Below are 25,297 nucleotides of genomic sequence, written 5' to 3' on the forward strand. Positions count from 1 at the left end.
TAAAATATTAAAGGTATAGGTATATATGCCCATGATACTTACAGTTCCTACATCCTATACCAGTACTGTGACCTGACATGCAGAAAAAACACCAGCATCACAGTCTCTGGATATGAGCCTTTTTGTCTCTCAGAGCATCTCTGCAGTACATATCACCAGCTAAGGACAATGTAGGAGAGGGAGAAAGAGAGGGGAGTGTGTTGTCTGTCACCTGCTGTGAAACAGAATATGCTCTTGTGAACTGAAACAAAATGAAAGCTTACACAGACTACACCAATCCATTTGGGTAAGCCACCAAACCCAAAGCAAAGCAGAAATGACAGTTCTTCGCCCATCAGTTGAATTGTGTATCTGAAATAAATTCCACTTATTTCAAGTAGGATGCATTCAGAGAGGGTTTTTAGCTGTTTTCATCCCAGTACCACAGGCACACATATGTGAAGCTACTTAACTGCAGAAACACGTTAAGTCCTTACCAAGGTGATTCTGTAACTCTCGTGTTTGCCCATCCTCTGTTGGAGTAATAAGATCCCATATAAAACTTTTTATTTTCTCATCCCCTCTGTAGTGAACAAGACAATAGGCCAATAGTGCTCGGCAAATTATCTCCACATCCTGTTCATTCAGCTGCCTCTTGAAGCGACCGTGGGAGAGAATTTCTCTCCATCGACCCCACCTAGTGTAAAGTGAAACATAAATCAGCACTTGGAAGTGGAACACTGGGGTAGCCTGCAGACTTCTCTTACAAATGGAATTTCTCTGTAAAATACTCAGCTTTCAATTTTTTTCCTTCAGCTCAAGTTACTGAGTGGAAATAAGAAAGTAACATTTGCAACAAAACTCCATCTGTGTAAAACTGAGTTTTAAACAAAAAGTGCCTGTTTAAAAAACACACAGATGATTGTTTTAGACTTCTAAGATACAACACTGATGGGAACTCATATTGGCAAGAATGCAGTTATTTTTCTTATAAGATGGGTGAGAGAAGACCTAAGATTTGATTTCCAAATCAACACATATGATTTCAGTATGCTTAAAATAACTGGTTACGTTTTCAGTTCCTATTTGTGCCTCACAGAAGTGCAAGATGTTCTGCAGTTATGAAAATCAAGTTACCTACCAAGCCTTTATTTCAGGTATTTTTTATTTAAGGAGTTTTGAGCCTGCCTGCAGCACTTACTGTAACAATTTTAGAGAGACTCCCGTAGTGCCCATGCTAAATGCTATAATCCCATCTGAAGAAAGATTTTCACCTTTCTTCGTTAATGTTTCTTTAATTGCAAATTGCCAGATTTATACAAGGTGTACAATAAATTTCTGTTCTAAATAAATTCTCTGTATATACACACCAGGTTACTGCCAATATATAGTTACAAGTACTTTATATACAACTTAGTACACGGAAAAAAAGTAATTTTTAGAAACTTCCTAGAATGCAGAAAGATGTACAACCATACCCATAGACCAGCAAGTTCTTTTCCACCCGGAAGCACTCGGTTCTTCCATATCCGTTGGAACGGTCACAGGGCCTGCGGAGCTTGGGTTTATCTTCACCCTCACTCTCCACTTCAGACAACTCAGCCAGTTCATCTTTTGTAGCACTGAAGGGCCGTGTTTGTTTCCTGATTCTTGGGGTATCAATAACCAGGCTGTTCTGCAAAATTTCAAACAAACCTTATGAGAGAAACAGCTGGTAAGTTTTTCTCAAGTAGATGGCTTCGGTTCAGAAACAATTCTTATGTCATTAACAGGTATTTTGTGAAGATATCACAGTGAAAACTCAAAGCAATTAAAAAATGTTGTGGTATTTAAGGCAATAAAAAAAGAGTTTAATACCATAATACCAGTACATTAGTTATAAACAACACTGAGTATCTCCTCAGACCTCAATACTTAGACTACACTGCAGCCTCTGTGAGCAAAAAGGGGCACTGAAACCTTTTTGCATTGAATGCATAGGAATGTTTTCAGGTATAGGACACAACTTCCACAGAAAATTTGTTATTTATATAATTCCATATAAAATTTATACAGGTCTTAGTTATTTTGCAGATTCCAGCCCAGGATTTACAGACAGAAAAATGGGGCAATCAGAATAATTCCACACTTTCAACCACTTCCAGGGCTTTGACAAAAATCAAAGACTTCCAAACTTGCAGGGAAATACGAAATAATACAGCTATCAGCAGGCACAAATCATCCAGAACAAGAAGTCTGATTTGTTGAAATATTAATCAAAAAGCACCAGAAATCCTACACCTGCTATTTCAGAATTCAACAGCAAGCACATACTTGGAAAAACACACATTAAAAAAGAAAAGTACTTACTCTACCACTGATGGCATCAATATCTATTTCTGCTTTTTTGGCCCATTTCTGCCAGAAGTTGGGGTCATCTAGTGAAATATCAGTCCTGTTTCCAGATGCAACAAAACTAGCCTGTAATAAATAAAACTAAATCTTACCAACAGCACACATCAAAATGTAGAGTTTGCTTCAGTGCTGTGAAGAATGCATGACCTTATTTCATCAAAAAATCTCCCAAGCAGCTGTTACAACTTTAGAAGTTACTTAGACTGCAGTGCAACTCAAAAGTTCTCCTCCCCCTTAATTTTTAAAAATCAGATCCATAATATATCAGAAAAATCTAATGAACTTTTATGCACCATCAGGAGAGAAGAACATTAAGCAGCAAGACTCTTCTGCTTCTAAGTCTGAATCTAAATTACTCGAATGGAAGAAAAAAGAACCTTTTGAAGAGGCTTATCAGCATTTGGGGATTTCATCTCATGCAAAAGCACTCGCTTGAGGGAAATTTCAAAGGGGTGTTTAAGCTGCCAACAATCAAAGCTTGAGTGCATGGAATGAGCTTAATTTCAGAAGGCATTTAAAAAACCCCGATACACCGCATTTGGGAAAAGAGTAAATATATATAAAAATTTCTAACTCTTCTGATAAAAAGGCAGTGATGATGATCTTATTTAGAAGTCTACTTCTTATTTAAGCCATAATCAGCAAAATATAAGAAGGCCTAAATAAGCATATAAATAAATAATATTTATAAATACTACTATTTAAGAATATAAACGTATATTAGTTATATTTTTAAAGTTTTTCTTTTGCTTTGCCCTTTTTTTTTCTTCATGAATGCAGTTGTGACAATTCCAGAAGTGCCCACGCTCCAAGCTCAGTTATACTGCTTGATATTTTACACTCTCAGCCCCCTTCCCATGTACATATATGCACTCTCCACCTCCTGCTATTTTAGGAGGTTTCCAACTCTTACCAAAAAAGCCCAAGGTTCAAACTATTTCCTCTGTGTAGGCATTTTTATAATAAGCCTACACAAATTAAGAATTTTTAATCTTATTAATTATTGTCATAGACCTGTCCCCTACTCTTAATGTATCTGAATATAAATGGATCTATGAAAAAATTTGTTTAAACATTTTTTTAATGCAGCCCTTTACACCTCACACAAAATCCAGCCTTTTCAAAAGCAGCACATATCCATTACTCATCTTTGCTCAAGCATGCTCTTTGCATCTGCCATTTACAAAATCTGCATGTGCAAATCTCATTTTGCTATGAGCATGTTTAAAATAAACACATGTTTAATAAACACACAGATGCAAGAACCCAAAAAACATACCTAACACACACCCTCATTAAACAGAAGTAAATGTAACAAAAAAAAAAGGCATAAGCCCTACAACACTCAGTTACATTTACAGCTTATACTGTCACAGAGCAACCTGCTGTTCTGCACCTTGGCAAATGTGGAGCCTCTCCCTTCTGATTCAATCGTGATGGTTTTAGTACGACGCTGCAGAATTTGGTCAATGTCTTCCTCACAGAATTTAGAGCCTTCATCTTCTTCATCCATAATGGCACCATATGCACCTCTTCGAAGCAAGTCTTCGATTTCTTTTTTGGAGAGTTGCTGGATCTGAGCAAATTAAATCAGGTTTAGACAGTCAAGAAAAAAAAAATCCCCAAGTCTTTTCTATTTCTCTTTCCCGTGTTTCCGCCACCTAACTGAGCTTTATGATTTAAAAGCTAAGAAAAAAGTGTTGTTGACAATTGAAATAAAAATTTATTATGTGGTTACAGAGCACATTTTTACAAGTATGCCTCTTTTTTGTTTTGGCTATTCTTAACACCATGATGAGCACGTTTAAAAAAAATTACCTATTCATACTGGATGTAAATCTTCCCTTAAAGTCACACATTATATTAATATGAGAAGATACAAGGAAACAAAGAGAAACTTCTCTCCATGTTTTAACTCTGACATTATCTACCTTAAACCTTAAGAGGCAAGAAATAGTGAAACATTTATCACAGTAACTGACTACATTAAAAATTATGTCAGCTATATTGCTAGTCCACATCAGAAAACAGAATGGAGAGGCAAATGACTGAAAAATGTAAAAATGGTAGCTTCTGTAATTTGAGGTAATTCCCATATGATTTCAAAAGCTAAAGGAAGGCTATTTCAAGAAATAAATCTACATACACCACCAACACTGTTTTCTCTTCCACTCATACTCTGCAGGACAGCCTTATCCAGTCCCAGTTTCAGACTTGCTCTGTCAAACATCTCTCTCTCATAGGAATTCCGTGTTATCAGTCTGTAAACTTTCACTGCTTTGTTCTGACCAATCCTGTGACATCGGGCTTGAGCCTTTTGAAGGGAGGGAGAATGGCAGTAGGAGTTTAGACTTATGTAGGAATAAGATACTATTCTTTTTAAAAACTCTTTCTAATGTACCACAATCTGAAAAACGAGAGCATGAACTCAAAAGGATTCAATACACATTTAAGTAAATGGAAGCTACCAGACATTTCTCACATTGCAAAGTTTTCTGAAAACAGTGTAGCAAGTAAAATGCAGATGAACAGTCTGTGATGAATGCTCTTGAATGGTATTTCCCTTGCAGTAACACCAGGTAAAAAGACATGCTAGCTCATAAATTATCTGATCTCCAGATACAAATGGCAAAGGAGTTGTGACTTGAGAATTGACTCAGTTTCAGCATCTAATTCTTAGATTTGATTAATTCACTCTTTCTTAATACATATTAATCCTTTTCTATATATTATGCTTTAGCTGAACACCTCTATTTACGTAAGCTGTGTTAGTCAGTACATGCAAAAATAGCCCCCAGTTTCAGAGTGTCATCAAATCTTAAGGGTTTTACCAACTCACTGACTTTACCTGTGTTCTATTTTTCAAGAGTAATCAATTTGAAAGAAAAAGTTAGAACCCAACCAAAATGAAACCTCTCCTATCCAAGTGGAAAGCATTCATCCAAAAACTTTCAACACATACCTTAAAAAACACAAACATTTTAAAATCACGTATGTTCAAAACAGATACAATATTCCAAATGTATCATGCTCAAAGGAATTCACCTGCAGATCATTCTGAGGATTCCAGTCAGAATCAAAAATTATACATGTGTCTGCTGCAGTCAAGTTGATGCCCAAACCCCCAGCTCTGGTGCAGAGGAGGAAGACGAAGCGATCGGAGTCGGGTTTGCTGAAGCGGTCGATGGCAGCTTGTCTGAGATTGCCTCGTACCCGCCCGTCAATCCGTTCATACAGGTACCTGCAGATTGCCAGACACACACACACAAACTGTTACACATTTTTTTAAAATTTAAAGGGCGACTAGAACAGATCTCCTGCTTGCATGTTTATTCCTTACAGTGAGTAAAAGTGATATAGACTAACTTTGATTAGCAGTGGGTAACATAACCAAGGATCACGTCACAACTTGCACATTTGTAGTACTAATACACATCAGCAAAGTCCAAATGCTGAGCATTTTGAGACAAGTTCTTCTGAACTTTGCCTGCTAAACAAGTACCTGACTATACACACCAAAACCATGTATTACCATGGCACTTGGTTGCACTAAAACATATCATAACCTGAAGTCCTTTGTGGACACTCACAAGTTTTTCACATGCTATTATCCTTGGATCCCTGCCCAGGGTCACAGAAGCAGGACAGTGGACTCCTGTATTATGTACCAAATTGAACACATCAGGAGTACCCAAGTAATCGGCAGAAAGCAGAACTTGGTGAGCTGTCATTGGACAAACTGCATATTGATTCCGTAAAGATTAGGAGAAATGGAACAAAAATTACCTGATAGCACCTCTAACAGTCTTTATCAAGGCTTCCTAGACTAAACCCAGCAAATTTAAAAGCCTGAAGTAAAACTCTCATTTGTTACATCTGACAGTTGGAAAGACTCCTTTGAAACTAAAATGCTTAAAAGGGGAGCAAACACTCCTGTATGTTGTAAACTGAGTAAGATGCTGAATGTGTATCTAGTAGTCAGAAAGCCTCACAACCATTTTTCTTCTAATCAGCTATAAAATGGCACAGCAGATAATCCACAGGACCACAGGCATTTATTTTGGCAGGCAGCCATCCCTTACAGTCCTGAATTCCATTAAGCACCAAGTCTGATCATGTGTGCACTCTAACATTTCTAACCAAATGGCAGCTCCTATGGATTTCAAAAGACTCCACCTGTAGATATGACTGACTAGTTTAAATGTTAGAACGTTACAGAAAATTTTACATACTGAATTGTAACAGCTACTATGAAGTTAAAATTGATCTTTTAAAATGAAACATAGAAGCTGTTGAGCTCTCAGTTCAAACAGATAGCTTTAATATAAAACTATCACAAAAAGAGGTATTAAAATAATCTAATATTCAATATACATTCCAGTATCCACTGCAAGAAGGCTGACATTATTAATAATTTTTATTTTTCAACATGTTAACTCTGAGTTACTACAATGTGGTTCACTGACAACTACACATTTCAAAACAGTATGGACATTCCAACCAATGCACTAGTAAAACAACCAGAACTATGCCTTTTTATAGGTTTTCAGGTTGACACAGCATCTACCAGTTGTAACCAAGTTTATGCATTTTAGTCACATACTCATATAAACATTTAGCTTCCATGGAGTGAACAGTATAATCAAAGGGTGCTATTATATGGGATGGCAAAAGCCAACCCAAGGAACTGGTTTACAGCTGGCAGTTCAGTTCTACTGCAAAATTCAAAGCAGTCATAACTTAGGAAAGATAGGAAGAACATTTGTACTTTTATGTTAATAAAAAACAAACTTCCAGTTGTTTACCATTTTGTGCTTATATTCTGTTGGAAGTAAGGAGCTGCATCTTGGACCCTATCTGGTCCAAGTTCAACATCATATAAATAAAGAACACATTCAATGCTTCCTGGGGTTTGGGCAAGCAACACTGAGCTTGAACCTACTTGGTTTCCAACAGAAAAAGTATAAACATACATAATTGAATGTTTAATGGAAAAAGCAACAAACTGAAGGCACATGGTTTACTCAACAACCTCTCTCTAGTTTTTCCTCTGAAGTTTTTAATTGGTTGGTGAATAAATGATCACAGAACACATCACAGAACACAAGCTACACACTGATTAGCAAAAAAGAAAACAAAACTCCCAGGTTTGGTGTGCTGCTATCATTAATCCTGCACTAACATTCACAGATATGCCCACCAAGAACAATATACTACAGAATATGAAACATCTTACCTTTTATGTATAAGGTAATCCTCCAAAATATCAAGGCAACGCACCATTTGAGAGAAGATAAGGACCTTGTGGCCTCCTGCTTTCATTTTTGGAAGAAGTTTATCAATAAGAACCAATTTCCCAGCAGACTGGATCATTGCTTGCAGGTGGAAGTCAGGAGCACTGGGGCTGTATGTTTCTTTAAACTCTCCAAGGATCTTCTCTTCAGCACCTATATAAGAATATATTCCATACCCGCAGGTGTATCTACACAAATATCTCCACATACATACAAGACTAAGTTACCAAAATCAGTGCTTGTACCCTAAATATCCCCCACTAGCCATGGATGGAGACAGAACATAGTTCTGAATGGATCTGAAACTTAAACAAGAACATCTATTTCTATGGGCTTTGAAAACAAGTCTGAAGTTTTTAAGGAGAACACCAAAGAAAAAACACCTAGACCGAGGTGAACCCCCTCCTCCAAATTGCAAAAACTGAAATACTTGTTCACAAGTATTGTGTAAAAAAACAACTAAAAAAACCGCACAAGTTCTTTTGTCTTTGTGGTATTTTAAATGGGACATGAGTCTTTAAAAACCCAGTATTCTGAATACTTCTTCTGAAATCACAACCAAAACTTTAGAAGTTTAAAGTGTATTTTCTTTCAAGTCAGGAAGAACATCAGTTAGTTATAGGTGAGAAAAGCAATGAAGACTGACAGATCATATCACTTGCAAGAAGCATTAATTTAAAAAGTCAGACCTAAAAGTTGTTCTTCATGCTGCTTTAAAAGAGAGGTACCATTTTCACGGGAAAATTGCTTCTAAATATTCTGTGAAGTCCCACAAAAAAAGTTCACATTTCAGGCAACTCCGTCTTGTGTCTAACAAAGAAACGCTTCTATCTAATGCAGTCCTTGGAAAGTCAGATGAAAACACTAAAGAATTATTACAGAAGTTCTTACATATTTTGAATAAAAGTAAAAAAGTAGTTAAAAATCATGTATTTACCTTTGATGAGATAAGGGTGATTACAACACTTTCTGAGTTCCATCATAGTGTTAACCAGATTGGGCACATTAGCTTGCCCTGCTCCTTTGGATAAGAAAGCAAAATTTTTCTCCAAAATAGCTCGGTAATATTTCTTCTGGATATTAGTTAGTTCTACTTCAATTATAGTTTCCTCCTTAGGAGCCAGCTTTTTTTCTACATCTTCCTTTAATCTCCTGAGCATCATGGGTTTCAGGATTGCTTGTAGTTTCTGAACCTAAATGAAACACAACAGTTTGTACAAACACAAAAAAGTAATAGTGTAGTTAAATTAAAAGTTTTTCAACTACATGTCACTTCTTTTTTTGGTGGACTTACATGTAAAATTTTCCACATGGGATACAGCCTTATTTTTAACCCCAAATTACTAAAGAATTTTTTAATGTATGTACTCCAAAACAACAAAAAAGTATCTTTAACATTTGTCTGCAAAAACTCTCTACAAAGCCAGAAAACTTCAATTTCTATTATTCTCAGTATTTACTTCCCAAATTAAAAAAACTGACATAGAAAAGTAAAAATAATTTGCTAACATCCAATATTTTACTTAGCTTACTGCTACTGTAAGCTTAGAGACAGTTTAGAGAAATTACATGACAGAAGAACTCACAGGTGATATGGGGAGACTGAAGGGGGGTGAGCAGTAACAGTTACTATCTGGCTACTAACTAGAACCAAGATTTTTCCTTCAAGGAAGTCACTCTTAAACACTAAAGCTCAAAACGAAGTTATACCTGTTCCTCTGTTTTAAGGTCTCCGAATTCTTGCATGAATGTAGATTCAGCAGGAAAACGCAGTGGTTCAAGAAAATGAAGGAGGCTAAATAATTCTTCTACTGTGTTCTGCAGTGGGGTACCTGTTAACAGCACTTTATGCTCCTACAAAAGGAAACAAAACTTGCATAACTTTATCTGCACCCATTTGCAAAAATTTTTGTCTTAAGTCTGAGCATTGCAACCTGAAAACACCAGTTCTGAGTGTCACTAAGTACACAAGTAATACAGATAAACCAATTTATTAAAAACCACCAGGAAGTATTTCTTACTAGCTTTTCTTTAAATTCTCTCTTTCTACATCTCTAATGAAAAAAATGACTGAACACTTCAAATTTGACTGTAATATTCAGGCAAATATTCAAACATTTACAATCCTCTCTCTCTATAGTGTGGAAAATATACACTAAGCATGTATCACAAAGAATTATAATTACTTATGAGAACACGCAGGAAAGTAATAATGAAGTAATAAAAAATTGCCAAACTAGTCATGGCGCATCTTGTAGTAATGCACCAAAAGCCTCAAGACACATGGTAGTATCTACTTTTAAAAATCTTGCACTGTATCAAATAAAATCTTAACTACAGGACTAGACAACAAGTCTGTTTGAAATTCTTGCTTGCTTTTAATGGTAAATAACTTGCTTAAAATACTTTCCAGTTTTTTAAACATCAATTACTGAACAAAACATTGCACAAAAGCTAAAGCAAATTTTAAATGAAATTTTTTCCCCTAATCAAAACAAACAATGGAATAGTATCATCAGAAATAGATCGTGCCAACAGTTAGAACTTGCCATATTTTGTTTTATCAAAAATATATATACCACCATCAGCTATCAAAACCACATATGTTTGAAGAGTATCAGGAACAGTTATCTCCTGAGAAAGGCTGCTTGAGAGGTCTGGCATGCAAAGCAATTGTTTTTATTTATTATCATACTAAACTGCTAAAATCAAACCCCCAAAGGGAACTCTAGTTACTCACAAGGTTCATTAATTTTAGTCCTTCCAAGAGTTTGCAGTTTTTGTTCTTCAGTCTGTGAGCTTCATCAATAATAACGCAGCGCCACTCAATTGCATTTAATTCTGGACACCCACCAAGAATCATTTCAAAAGTTGTGATAATGGCCTGGAACCTGTAGGTACCTCGAACAATACGGCCCTAGAGATTCATCAACACACCAAATTTGTTACATTACTTCTCATCTATTCAATTTACAGATTTTTGTTGCTGAAATTTTGTCAAGAGCCACACATCAGATTTTACATTATAAATTATTCAGTCATCCCATACACGTTTATTAGATCTCTGTAACTCTCTAATTAATACTAATGAGTAATTACCCACAGACACAAATCCAACATTATCTAACCAACAGTAGAAGTTTAACCACTTTTCAATTACAGATATAACCATCTAATAGAACTGTTTCAAAATGTGCATGTAGATAAAATCCCATTTTTAACCCTGAGAAAATCAGAAAGACTGACAGGAAAAATCCTACAGTCAGTCAATCAAAATATATGACATTAACACAGCAGTCATAGAGTAAGTATTCAAAATATCACCTGAGAACTAAATGAGAACTTTTTATCCAGCTTACTCCATTGGTTTGACAAGGAGAATATGTGAGGCCTTCAGTAAGGCAGTATACAATAATTCACTACAGATTCAAAATGTCATTTTAATATTTAGCACTACTTAATAAAAAGTTCTCAGCTTTATCAATTTCATAGAAATATCACAATTTAAAAATTGTTTATGCACAATATATAGAAAAGGCAAAAAAATCCCTTTTAAAACAGTTTTCAATTTTTTTCATGTCATTTAATGTTATGTATTTCAGACTGAAAAGCAAACTGTACAGTTAATACCAGCAAAAGGAAATCAACAGCTACATAAAGGTAAGAGCTTAATCAGTGATACTTTTTTTCTCCCTGCTCTTCAAATTCAGGACTCAACTGCAACCATCTGTGTACACTTTAATCTCCACAAGAGCATCAGCGTCACTGCTATTCAATTGCAGAATTACTCAGCACAGTGAAACAACACATCTTGCTGCAAACACTTCCACTAAATTTACTCAGTAAGCATATGTTAAAGATGCTCCTATGAAACATCAGGGTATATAAGATGACTTTCACTAAGATAAACACACAGATAATGTAAAGCACACCTTTCCTTACTCCCACCTGAAACAGCTTTCAGGTAAGTTATTGCACACAAGTGATGTTACAATACCTGGGAGTCCCTGAAGTACATCTCATACTGCTGGATCATCTGCCTGCTGATCATACTGCCATGGTACACCACGACATTCAGGTCAGTCCATGTGCGAAATTCCCGTTCCCAGTTTGTTATCGTGGAAAGCGGAGCTATGATCAGGAAAGGCCCCCTTATACCAGTCAGGAGGATTTCATAGAGGAATGTAATGGACTGGATGGTTTTGCCAAGACCCATTTCATCTGCTAAAATGCAATTTCGCCTAGAAGTAAAAAATATTTCTTTGTCACTAGCATCAAAGAAAGTACAGACACTAAAGCTGTTACTCAAATGGACAATCTATAAAAGCTAAACTCAAATATACCAGTTTACAACAACAGTCAAAACCAAGGCACTGTAAAAAGATCTTTGCAAACACTCCCTGGTTATGGTGAAAGAATGCTCAGTACATGAAACCACAAGCTTTGCATCATGTTTAGCACTGGCAAAACCTGAGAATGGAATGTTCCATGAAGTTCTCCTAGAAAAATATATTCCAGAAGTGTTCTTTTGGGACTACATCTGCCCTAATTAAAAGAATTCAAATTAAGCAGATTTCCTACACACACGTTCACCTTGACAAAAATGCTAGAAATTAATGCAGATTCCCTAGAAGTCACTGTTTTAGTTAAAACAATATTCATCCTCAGTAACAGTGATTCACTCAATTTGTTTAAAATCTACATTAAAAAATATTCCATGCATATACCTATTGTACCAGTTGAATAGGAGCCAGTTAAGTCCTTCCAGTTGATATTCCCTGAGCTGATTGCCATTTTTGTATTCCCTGGACTGTTCTATCTTCTTCCAGGAGCTTGGAGGCGGTCGGTCCTTTAAAGGAAAGATAAATGCTTTATTCTTCCAAAATATCTAACCCCACTGTTTAGTGAGTGTATCACTTTAGATTTACAATGTTCTTATTAAACCTTAAAAGCAGGAAGGTGTCAGTGCTAACATTCCTTACTAATTAACAGTCTTCAGAAACCTGTAATTTGTATTTATTTGTCTCTATGAATCACAACTTCTAAAATTATTAAGACTACATTATGATAAAATAAAGCAACTGGTTTCTAAAACTAAGAATATAAACAGTTTGGCATAGATAATTTGACACACTAATTCATTTATATAAGAAACTTCAAGACTACATGAAGTTTCACTTTGGCAGCTCCAAGAACAGCTGCCCTACAACAGAGCCAACTGAGTATTTGGGATCACCAACATCCCTGAACTCTAAGCAACTCTGGACACTGATGCTCTTCTCCTGAAGTAGTCTGGGCATCTATACTAAGCTACTCTGATCTTGCCCTTTCCTTTATGCACTTGCCCTGGTCACTGCTGATCACTGGATCTCACAGCTGGCCAAGTCAGGAAGGCAAGAGCAGGAATACAGAAAAGTAAACTTATGAGTGGTTTAGTTCTCTGAATCGATTCCACCAAGAGATGAGATGAAAAACAGCACCAGCACACACAGGGTCACAATACCAAGGACATGACAAAACAGACTAACAGTATCAAGGTGTATCATCCTAATGTCCCTAGAAAGCTAAAGGAAAGCTGAGGGGCTACATATAAAAATATATACATATACACACACCCACTGGTTCCCAAGCCTGGAGCCTCAACAGCTTGGCCTTAAGCTTAGCAGGCAATTTAGTAGCGAAATCATGAAATGTTTGACTGATACTAGGTATGATTCCAGCAGAAAAACACCTCTCTTCTGAAAACTTCTGCATCCCAACGTGAACAAACTCACACATGCAAGTGAAATAATTTTAGTTAGAGCTTTTCTGATCAGCTGTACTTCCCCCCCAGCCCCTCCTTCATTTCTCAGCATTTATAAAAGCTTGCTTTCACTCTAGACTCATGTGGCCTTATCTGGCAGCTCTGAATTTTAGATTTGAATTTTATATCTCCTCGCTGCCAGCGTCAGCATCACCTGACACCAGGTCTGGGCACAGCAGTAGCTGTCCCTCCTCCCCTCACCCACCAGCTGCCATCTGTCCACTCCCCCACACCGAGAGCAGCCACGCTCCTGCTCACAGGGCTGCAGTCAGCAAATAATTGCTTGTAGCTGCTGGAGCCTGAAGCAAAAAATACTTGTTGCTGATGCCGAAATGACTGTCAGTTGTACAGTTGCGCTTTAATCATCTTTTTCTCTCAAAGCCAAATATGGTAACAGAGGTATAACAGCTCTTGTTCCCACATGCCAAAATGTCAGATTTTAAATAAATACTACAAAAATGAACTCAATATAATATGATGTTAATCGTGACTACTGTCATTATCTGTAGATGGAAAACCCATTAAAATAAACCCCAAAGCCTACAAATTAAAACACTGTGCATATTTAGTTATGTAAAAGAAGTTAGAAAAAGTGTTGTACTACACCACGCAGGACACATGTCCTACTCTGACAATGACATAAAAGACTTGAAATAGAACTATTTTGCTTTCTCCTGCTCTAGGAGACAGAAGATGGATGATTTAAAGATAAAACACATTTCCTTATTGCACATGTTTTTTTTTCCTTTCAGCCAGCCCTTTATTGACAACAAGAAAAATAAAAGCAGGAAGTAATTACAGAATCTGTTTGACAGATCTCATTTGCCAATTTCCTTCAGTGCTGAAATACAAGGCTTAACTCTGTTTTCTATAAAAGGATGTTAATTCTGGTTTCTCATCATCTTAAAGGTATTCAGATTCTGTGACAGCCACTTTCAACATGTGGCTCATTACTCAGTTAGAAAGTCATAGCACTTCATAATTTCTCCTAAGCAAAAATCTTAATTTTTTTAAAGAGTAACAACTTAGATGAGAATATTTATCTATGCCTACCTGAGTATATTATTATTCCTAGTCACAAAGGCACACAGATCCTTTATACAAAACGTCAATAAGCCTTATGTATTAACACAAAACTTTAAAGTTGGGAAAACAAAATCAAATTTCCCAAGACAGACAAGTAAATTAGATATAATTTTACCAATCTCCTTGAGTCAGGCCTGGAAGCTTGCAATTGTTCAAATTCTTCTATTTTTGCTTGATCTACATCTTCTTTCAGCTCCCACGTACTGTCTTCATATGGCAACGAACACCATTTTACTAAATAGTAAATAACAGGCTGCAGAAGAAAATTCTGAATGTTATCAGTTTTTAATTTAGTATACAGACTGTTAATATGCCTTACTATTTGAGTAGCTTGCTCACAAGAGAGCTGGAAGCAAAAACACACTTTGACACTTTTCCGAATGTTCAGTGTAGATTCCTGTTATTGAACTACTTATCCTTGGTTTCTCAGATTCTGCCTCTTGTTGTAGACCCCTGGAGTACTTTTCAATCCCCCTTACCCACAAGTAAATCTTAAGTCTTAGGAAAGATAAATTATGATATTTGTGGAAATGGGGCAGGCTGGCAGAAGTAACTACAAAGGCACCACCCAGAACATTTCCCCCAGTCTCTAAATCAGGCTACCTAGGCCTAAACCAAAGAGCTTTAGAGAGTTCCTAAACCAGAGGTCTTCTCAACAAAACAGAAAGCTTGACAGCCTTGCTGGGCAACTTATATAAATTTGGGAAAAGTCACAAAAGATGGAAACAAAGCAGATTATCTTATTTAGATTCAGTGCATAAATATTTCAAAACCAAACAAAGAGGCAGGAGAAAAAGTCTTATGACAAGACGTTTTTTCTAAATGTGTAATAATGACAGATCTGTTGCATACAATGAAAAGTTGTTCTAACCCTCAACCTTGCTTTAGGAAGACTGATGCAGAAAGCACTGGGTTAAAGTCTGCTCATTTTGCTATCTATAAGAGCAGAATAAGTATCATGGATATTCCTCTAGCCTTAATTAACAACAGCCTTTGCTCATCAATTGTCTAGGAGATGTAAAATCATTGAAGTGTTACTCTGAAATCTGATAAAATTACAACTGTCAAACAGTACTTGGAGGTGTATCTTCTTGACTTGCTTTAAGGTATATTTACCTCACCAGTGTCTTTGTCTTCACAAAGAGATACTTCTAATACCCGGTCTACTTCAACATAGTCAGGATTAAAAGGTTCCTCTTCCATCTGCAGTGCAAGATTAATAAAATCATTAGAAAGGCAAAAAAAAGCTGGTATTTGCTAAGACTTGCTCTCTCATCATACACAAAATAAATTTGGTAGTTGGAAACTACTGAGGCTTTTGCACACACCTTAAAATCCACACACACACCCCTCCACACCACCACTTTATTCTCTTTGGCAACACTCCCTGGGATTTGACATCAGAACAGAAAACACAGTCACTTGGGGATAAAGTGCTGTCGTGGGTAAGTCACAGAGAAACAAACATACTAACAAAGTCCTTCCCTCCTTACCACTTCTAAGTAGTTACTCAACCAATTCCAATTTTAAACCATGTAAGTCAGGTTAGTTCATTGACTCCAGAAGACTTGCTTTTAATATTATGTTAAACAATCCATCTCCTGCTGCAACCAAAACCCCTCAGCCCCAGTGGCTCATTTTTATTTCTTAACAATCAGCTCTTTTATTTAAAAGCAAACTATTAATTTTACGAGGAAATAAAAGAGCTTATTCAATTTATATTTATACTCACATCTGCAAAAAAGTGAGCTCTCTGTGCTTTCCTTAGTTTGAACCGCTTTATTTTCTGCTGGATTCTTTTATCCTTCAAAAGCTGTTGTTCTGTGGCCCACTCACAGTGGAGATATGAGCTAAAATCACAGAGATTGACATTAATACATTAGTGAAAGCAAAAGCTTACTATCTATTTTTAATATAGAGTTAAAATAATATATTTTATAAACCACAATTTCACTCAAAAAAACCATTTCATCATTTAAGACAGAATCCTCTGTAAAGATCAAAGATTTATTGCTCCAAATAATCATCTTAAAGCATCTAGTTAAGGCAGTGTTTTTGGGCTAGAATCCACAGAACTCTATGGATTCACAAATTTCTTCCATGTGTCCTAAGAAGGGAAAAAAGCTCATTTCAAGTGAGCTAAAACAAGGCAAGTTTAAAATCTGACACCTCTATCAGAAAGTACCCAGAGATATAAATTACTTGATATATTTGATCTATTTTTTTCCTGTACTTCCTGTGACCATCTCAACATAGGTGCTGCTACTGAACCAGAGAGCTCAGCCCAGGGAAAGGTCAGTGAGGAGCTCATGGCACAGAGGAACACGGCACCAGACTGGGCTGGGAGAGAAGCTCTAAGAAACAGAGTCAAAGGAAGGAGGAATCATGAGCACCAGCACCTACAGCATCTCACTGCACCCTAAGAGAGCCCTTCTGAAGTTAGATTACAGAAGTACATAGATCTCTTCCTCACATTCCTTTTCATCACTTTTTAAGCTTTCTAAAGATATGCTAGAAATAAAGTATAGCTATTGCTGGGGATTACTCATTCTCAGATGAAAAGACAGACTTTAACCTTTCAAAAACAATGGGTAAATGGTCTTCAGAAACATGTGAATCCAGAGACTCAGAAAAACGACATTTATTAGAAAAAAATCTGATTAATTTATTCACATATGTACAATTTAAAATGTGCTTGGATTTTCAGCATCAAGAATTGAGTAGGGACAGGAAGATAGGTATGAAATTTAATGTAAGAAAATTTGGAGGAAGTTCTTTTTCTTTTTCAGTCTTTTTTTATTTCCTGCTTTTGATGTAAAAATCATTTCTATCATAATTTTTTTTTCTTTTTGAAACAATAAGACCAACTACTACATGAACCTCTCCTAAATGTATGACAGTGTAAATCTAATCTAGGTTCACAAAACACCTCTGATTTAAATTCATGAAATTATAATTTGCTTCAGGCATGTTGTCCCTGATGAATTTAATAAACATATCTTCTCTAAAAATTCTGTTCTTCGGCAAAAAAGGCTTTCAGCTAATTGGTCAGTGCTGGTTTCACAATACTGATAATTTTAAAATTATTACTGTCAATATAATGCAGATTCTTAGCAGTTTAAAGATCAAATTGGTAAAGAAAAATCTCAAAAAGACAAAATCTACTACAAGCAACCTTCAAACAGTACAAAACTTGAGCACGTAAGTATGGTACTTAGCAGTTCAGTCAACACATGTGATGAAACAACTTTTTAATACTTACTAGTTCTTATATTTTACAAAAAACTCTTCTGTGTCTACTGTCATCCCAGCAGATACCTAGGAAAGGAAATTCAGGGGAAATGTAAAATGATAGATGCAAAACAGTTTTTCAAATAAACAATTTTATTCCATGACAATCACTTACTTCTTTCTTTATTACCCTGGAAGATAAGATTTTGTCTACAATTGCTGCATCTTCTTCACTTGGATTTTCCTATAAATGCAGGAAAAAAAAATGACATTATAAAGCTGCAGTAAATGCCCTCTAAACTTATCAGGCTTAAAAGCTTCAACCACAAGAAGCTTGTCAGAAGACCACCAATAAATGTAAATTTGACCTCCACCATTAACATTCTCTAACAGCCTGGGAGTAAAGTTTAAAATCCAGGTCTCTATCCAGAAAGAAGTACATGAAAAAGTCTGGCACTTCCAAAGAGCATCAGATGAAATGCTCACCTTCCAAAAACACACTTACACAGTGCAAGCACTCAGGATTCAATGCTTCCCAGAGACAGACTCACTCTGAATGCCCCACTGAGTTAAAGGGATGCTCTGGACACATCCAGAATTTCCTTATATAGAAAGGGAGAACTCTGACAGACAGGTTAAAAAAAAAGAAAAGAAACCCAGCATGTGACAAACTCAACTGAGTAGATTTACTCTGCACATAGGTAACAAACACGCTGTGGAATCAGGCAGAGAAGGTCGTGTCTGGGAATTCCAGCAGGGCTTAGATGTGACACGTACAGGACTACGTGGCTCTGCCAAGACTGGAGCTGTGGTTCCAGAGATAAAGAGGCATCTGTAAGAGTTGCTTGCAATAAAAAGTCACCTTCTCTTTTCTCTGATTTGTTTCCAATTAGACTATCCTTCTCCTTCCCTTACAACTTTTGGCACTCTTTCAAGCATCTCACAAACACGTTTTTCCTGTTTCTTTCCTGCCATTCTGTTTACCCAGAATGGCTCAACAGGAAGTTTGAGTCCCAGAGCTGGCACAAGTTAAACAGCGAAGTGCAAACCTTGAAAAGGTTGGGGGGGTAAAGGAGGAGTATCCTTTTTAAATACCTCAGCAAGCAGAGATCCCCCAAATAATTTTATACTTCTGTAAGTCATGATAACATAAGCATAGAGCTTTTCCATATGCCTACGCTACATTATTTGAGATATACCCATCCTTAGTCTTATCCTTATGCTTAACTTCAATTAAGTCTACAAAGGTTTGTAACAGAAAAAATAGTAAGAAGCCATTTCTTTCAGTTTTCAAGATCTTAGCAAAATGTCACATTAAATTATGGCTTACTAATGATAATGTATTCCAAGCCGTGAGCTTTATTCACTGAACCCCTTGAGACAAATAGGAAGTTCCCACTACGGACCAAGACAGTTTTTACTTACCACAAATAATTGTAAAGGCTGTTCAGCAGGCAAAGGGGCAGAATTCTTTTTGATTTTTACAGAAACTTTAGCTGCTTCTTCTTCTGATTGCTTCCCTTCTCCTTCTTCAGAGTATTTTTTCCTTTTAACTTGACGATTTGATCTTCTCTTCTGCATGCAGGAGAAAGAAAAAAAAAATAAATAAGAGTTTTTACACAAAACTTCCCCTAACATGAACTGCACATTTTGGAACACTCTAAGCACTATTTCAGCTGTATCTAAAACCAAAGGCCAACATTTGATATGAAACATGAAATACATGAATCACAAAGGTACACTATTTTTAATTACTTATTTATTTTCTGTTTCATATAAACATTTGATACTTTTATTTTTAGAGTTCAAAAGCAAACACAAACCACTGTTGTCAGAGTAAGGGAGAAAAGCTGATATGTAACAGATCTCCCATGAGCATCAGTATTTCAACAGCAATTTCCTAATGCTGTGTAGAGTGTCACCATCCAATTCCAGAATCAGAGGGAAAGATACAAAATACGCTGCAGTGTCTCTACTAAACAACAGTGCTATATACAAAAAATGGTGAAGATTTTCACTAGATAATATTGGTCAAATTGCTGATGAAGTCTGATCTGATGGCTAATGAAGCTGGTTGCTTTGTTAGTGTACTTATTTTCTCCTCCACCCTAATCAGGGCTTGTTTAACAGCATTATTTGGCTGACTTTGCTCTTTATCTCTCTAACCTTTCATTCCGGTTTCTGCAAGAATCTGAGGACAAGTTTCAGCTGAAGAAATAATGCTCAGTGTAAGAAAATAATTCCTTCTCACTCACAGTTTCAAATATTTAGATTATTAGGTTATTGCATAACCCTTCCAGCCCTCAGTACCAGTATATGAGACACTGCCTATTTAACTGTAAGATTAATTTTTAAATTGGATTCACTGGATAAAAATAGCATTATCAAACTAGTGAGGTAACATCTGAAAACACTGCAATCTGCTTTGGAGAACTGACCATCATAAAAATAAAATCAGCTGAGTAAAACTGTCTCTATAAAACAAAGGGTATTTTTGTGCAGGAAAAGCCACTGCAGGTTGCAGTGTTGTACTACACAGTGGTGCTCAATTGGGAGAACAAGTGGTGAATAGAACAAAACCCAAAATCCTGTGGTCACACTGGCTTCTGCAGAGGAGACATTAAGTAACAGTAAGATTGCAGCACAGGAACTTTTCTTCCTGACTGTTAAATTCAGCCCTTGGTCTGGCTGCTATCTGGTAAAAGACACAGTTATACTTCAACAACTACATCAGAGGTGTTTTAGTAAGGTAGATTAGAAAGTACATATATATGAAAAGTCAAAGAATGGGCATCACCATTCCTCTAGAGAGGTTACATATAGGACTACTCCATCAGCTTTCCACAATTTTAGATCAGCTGTTCTTCAATAAAGAGTGAGTGCGTGTGGGGAGGGGTGTTCACACAAAAAGGAACTTCGACTTTAAACAGACACACTGATGTCACATTGTAGTTAAATCAATAATAGTCAGCTGACAGAAGTAGATTTTAAAAAGAGAAAAAAAGGCAGGTAATACGTGCAATACACAATTATGTAACTGGCATTTTCAATTCTTCTCGCTATGTCTTCTCTTAAAGCATGAAGCGACTATCAAAACATTGACATATGTTCTCCAGCACATTAATATATAACCTGAGCTGTTTGGAAAAAAACTTTGTGTTTCCCTGAGCTGAGAACCACGGTCATAAGCAAATGCTTTAAGACACAAAATAAAGTAGTACCACACATTAAAAAAAAAAATCAATGTATTTAAGGAAGACACTTACTGTGAAACTAAGCATACAAAATGAATTAGGGGGAAAAAAAGACCTAAAATTGCCCCCCAGAGCTTAGAAACAGCTATTTGCAACAGAAATTAGAAACAGCTCTTTGAAAAGAAAATCATGAACATGTTCGAAAACTAAAGAGAGAATGAATTAATGAAGTAAAGCAATTTGTCTTTCCTGTTATGCTTCTCCCCATTTCCTTGGAATACAATGGGGCAGTGCTGCGACATTCTGCAGTAGAGGTTTTCGCTCTCCCATGACACCCCTTCTTAGCTCTACCCTCTGTTCCCTTCTTGATACCCCTGTCTATCCACGCTAGAACTGAAGATGACCTTTGTCATGCTGAAAAACAAATATAAAAGCCCCTCTAAGAGCAATCAGGAAAAGAAACCAAGACAGACATGATCTTCAGTCTTTTGTATTGGGTTTGTTGGCCCACAGATTTATAATCTGATAAGAGAACACTATTAAGAAGTTACAGTACTTCAGACCCACCAAATCTGCTTTCACCTCCTTCAGTGTACTAAATGGACTTCCTATACTAAGACAAATTTCCATGAGAAATAAATAATTTTATGGTCCCTTCCAGGTAAGCTTTACCTAAGACAACCTATCACTTAAGTTAAGAAACAGTCATTCTGGGAAATGGCTTCCAATCCTTTTCCTTCCCCCCCAGCATTACTACCTGTGAAACACCAGAGGGCAACTCAGTATCTCATAATTGGTTTTTGACAACTGTCATCAAATAATGCAATTAATTTTTACTCAACAGTACCCTATTTTGAATATTGATTTCATCTCTGTGGACGAAATCACCACAGGATAAAAACCTGTGCATTTCCATCATAAAATCTTAATTCAATGGAGATTGCCCTAAAGCAAGAAGTTATAATTCCGTTACTAACACACACATAAACAGAATATAATCTCTTATCAACAGTTCATGCCTCTTTGTGCACAAGTTTTAGAAATCATTAGCTATTTTACTATATTATACCAGGGCAACCTATGAAAAAAAATGCAGTAAGAAAGTTACAAGACAGCTATTCCTCGAGGGAATGACTCAACCACTTCAGTTCTTCATCTGGCACCTCCTACAAGTATTCCACAACCAACTAGAGTCTATCAGCACATTGATCATCATTCCCTTCAGATTCAACACTGCAAGAAATCTACTTTTTCTGTTTCCACAGAAGCAGAGCTCAGAAAAAACACAGTACAGCTCTAAACAAACATTTGAAATGTTCTCAAAGATCCAGCTTCACTAACACAAGTCTCTTCTATGAGGCAAACTCTGCATTTTCACAGAGTCGGCCAAAGTAAGGATCAGGTCTAAATGCACGCTCAGTGGGAAGTATTGACAGTCTCACATCTATGGACTTCTGAAACTCAACACATACAAGCAGGGCATTGATGTCCCATTACAGAAAGGGGGTTCTAACCTGTAGTATTTTCTGATTTTCAACTGGGAAAAGTAGCTGATTACAAAAGGTTCTACCTAGGAGGTGGACAGCAATTGGAGAGTAACTGTCACTGTGTCAAAGGGCGTGTAACTTTTTGGAGAGAGGGGATAAAAAGACCTGCAGAAATAGCAACACACACAAATTTAAAAGGAAAAAATGCTGACTCCCTACCTGTGAGTCTTCATCTTTCAGTGGCCGCTGTGGAGTCTGTTTAGCGTCAGACAATTCATCTGAAGATTCATTTTTCCTTTTCTGCTTCTTACCCAGTGTGATGATCAGCTTCCTGTAAGAAAAAAGCCCAGCACCTAAGTGAATGCCATACACTGGTGTACATAACTGCAGGATTAAAAGTACCACATCCACAAGCAACACCCATATTCTTACTATAAAATTCAGAAAGCACCACTGTCTGAAAAATTAAAAATAGGTCTGAAATACCTTACAATAGACTGTACTTTACACTAGTATTGTTCACTAGTGTGAGCTTCTTTGCCTCACTATCACAAACTCTCCATATCATACCAATTTTAAATCTTTAAACAAGTAAGAGAAATGCAAAATCCAACATTTAAACCAGCTGAAAATTGTAAACTACAAAGTTAGCAGAGACACCGTCTGCAAATGACAACAGTAAGTGATTTATCATAAACAATTTACCATCGTAAAATGTATCTTCTAATTTTTAGTAAAAAAAAAATAGCTGTGGAGAATAATCTAAAAATGACTCAAAGCTGTCTGACATGCAAAACTTCTATGCTTAAATTTAAGTCATTCAATGGTAAAAATGAAGGAACTGCATGAATCCTTCTTGTCTTTAAAAAAACTCCATAAAGGTATATCTAAAACCCCACACTTTTATCTGTAAATAATCTTAGAACCCACCAGAATATGTTAAGAATCAATATTGTGCTGAATAAATTAGTTAAAACTCTAATAAAAAAGCACCAATTATTTCTTTGTTTGGATTTAAAGATTACACCATAAACCACAATAATTCAGAGTTGCTTTCAACTAAAGGGTGTAAAAGTATTTTTTTTTGCATTTGACATGTGCCATATTAATACTCCTCTTTAAGTATGTTGCAATGGCATAGTAATTCATAATCACTGCAGAATGATGACAAAGTATCCAATAAAAACACAGATAAATAGCTGTCCTAAAAGATATATTTTATATAGTTTCTAATCATCAGATCCATGTAACAGAAAATGAGGTAAGTTCCTGCATAAAAGCTGCTTCTGCCATGTTACAAACACATTAAACACAAGAATTTAGCCTTTATACAGACAATACATTTTACACCAAAATAGCATTAAATATATTGGTCACCTGAAAAAACTTGATGCAAGTTGGTTGGAACACTTTTATCTCATTCGCTTCTCTTTCCAAGTGTTCAAATAAGAGAACACACACATATTTACTATGTCCAAACCAACAGTCCACACAGAAAACAAACATCTTGAATTACTAAAACACGATGGAAAGTTTAAGCAACATGGCTTACAAAAGATTCTGGGTGTATTTTCAGAAGCAATGAACATTTTCATAGGTTTTCAATATTTAAACACTATGTATGCTCAGTGGAAAAGTTTAAAAACCGCAAAATCATAAAAGATTTTCCATTCCCACGTTTTTTACTTCTAGCACGAAGGGAACAGCACTGGGGAATGCCTATTGAAATGAAGCTGCAGTCAGCATAATCACAGAGCTGCTTGTTCACAGAGCTGTTTGTTCACAAGTAAATTCTGGTCCTTGGCTTTTCATTAGGTGTTCTCAGTTTAATTATTACTTAGAAAACTTGTTTCATAATCACAGGAAATAATTTCAACAATGAACACACTGTTTTTCTACGTTCTTCAAGGTTAGCCTGAGGGTTTTTCCCCCCCTCACTTTCCAAGCTCTGATTAGGAATCCTTTTTTGTTTGTTTGTTTGTTTTAAGACTGTTGGATTCTTGGGTATCTTTCCAATATGACTCTTTCTGGTGACGGACTTGGACTAATCACTTTTTCCAATTTTATCTCACTTTGTTTCATCAAATTTAAGTGTTATATTAGCACTTGTCAGCTAATATGTGAAATTAGCTAATACATTCCAAAGTGTTGCAGACAAGGCACACTGTGATTGACCTTATGAGCTGGTTGTTAAATGGAATTCTGGGTGCTACAATTTAACACTGATTTAAAGGGAAACCTGGTAAACTTACGAGTGAGATCATTCACGAAATGATACCCATCCCACCAAGTTCCTGGTTTGCATCTTTAGAGTTTGGGAAAATAGTAAGAAGTATCATGTATGTTTTCTCTGCTCTTAAATTCTCCCCACTGCTTCTGGCCACTTGGGGAAAGCACCACTGGGTACACACTCTTCTGAATTTTGTCCGTATGTTACTAAGGGCAACAAGCTGTGCTGATCTGGACTTGTCCCTTGCTGATCTTTTCACTGAAACAACTGGACATAGAGTATATCCAATCCAGGGAACTCACATGATATAATCTGTAACTTACTATTTTTTTGACCAATAAATAAGATCCCAAGTCTTCTCTTTGATTTCGAGCAAGGCATTAAAGGCCTGATATATGTATGGCATGTAGAGATGACTGGGCACCTGACAAACATTTTGGCTTTTAAATGAAAAACAAGACTACTAACAACGAAGAAAAAGGAAAAATTAATGTTCTTGAATCAAATATGTGTTGAGATATAAGTCAAGCTGAAATAATCTCTGGAAGACTTGGTGCCTCCTCAAAGCCAACTTCAGAGTTCTTTTATATTGCTCAGTC

General features: G+C 36.3%; 1 protein-coding gene across 6 annotated transcripts in view; it reads right to left on the reverse strand.

Annotated features, from left to right (window-relative positions):
• The window catches only part of CHD9 (chromodomain helicase DNA binding protein 9), an 85,441-nt gene that overhangs the window by 18,706 nt on the left and 41,438 nt on the right, over nt 1-25,297 (reverse strand). For all 6 annotated transcript variants that reach the window (XM_027685216.1, XM_027685215.1, XM_027685213.1 and 3 more), the window contains 19 exons: nt 22,688-22,799; nt 19,213-19,362; nt 17,963-18,031; nt 17,819-17,874; nt 16,289-16,406; nt 15,673-15,759; nt 14,672-14,809; nt 12,395-12,516; nt 11,665-11,908; nt 10,408-10,584; nt 9,378-9,521; nt 8,605-8,860; nt 7,610-7,820; nt 5,419-5,614; nt 4,520-4,687; nt 3,770-3,949; nt 2,329-2,439; nt 1,458-1,654; nt 477-676 (listed from right to left, as the gene is read on the reverse strand). In XM_027685216.1, coding sequence (XP_027541017.1) covers nt 477-676; nt 1,458-1,654; nt 2,329-2,439; nt 3,770-3,949; nt 4,520-4,687; nt 5,419-5,614; nt 7,610-7,820; nt 8,605-8,860; nt 9,378-9,521; nt 10,408-10,584; nt 11,665-11,908; nt 12,395-12,516; nt 14,672-14,809; nt 15,673-15,759; nt 16,289-16,406; nt 17,819-17,874; nt 17,963-18,031; nt 19,213-19,362; nt 22,688-22,799 — 2,936 coding nt within the window. The remainder of the gene's footprint in view (nt 1-476; nt 677-1,457; nt 1,655-2,328; nt 2,440-3,769; nt 3,950-4,519; nt 4,688-5,418; nt 5,615-7,609; nt 7,821-8,604; nt 8,861-9,377; nt 9,522-10,407; nt 10,585-11,664; nt 11,909-12,394; nt 12,517-14,671; nt 14,810-15,672; nt 15,760-16,288; nt 16,407-17,818; nt 17,875-17,962; nt 18,032-19,212; nt 19,363-22,687; nt 22,800-25,297) is intronic.

The sequence above is a fragment of the Neopelma chrysocephalum genome, unplaced genomic scaffold (assembly GCF_003984885.1).
Source record: "Neopelma chrysocephalum unplaced genomic scaffold, ASM398488v2 Primary Assembly neopelma1_68, whole genome shotgun sequence".
In the NCBI taxonomy this organism is placed as follows: Eukaryota; Metazoa; Chordata; class Aves; order Passeriformes; family Pipridae; genus Neopelma; species Neopelma chrysocephalum.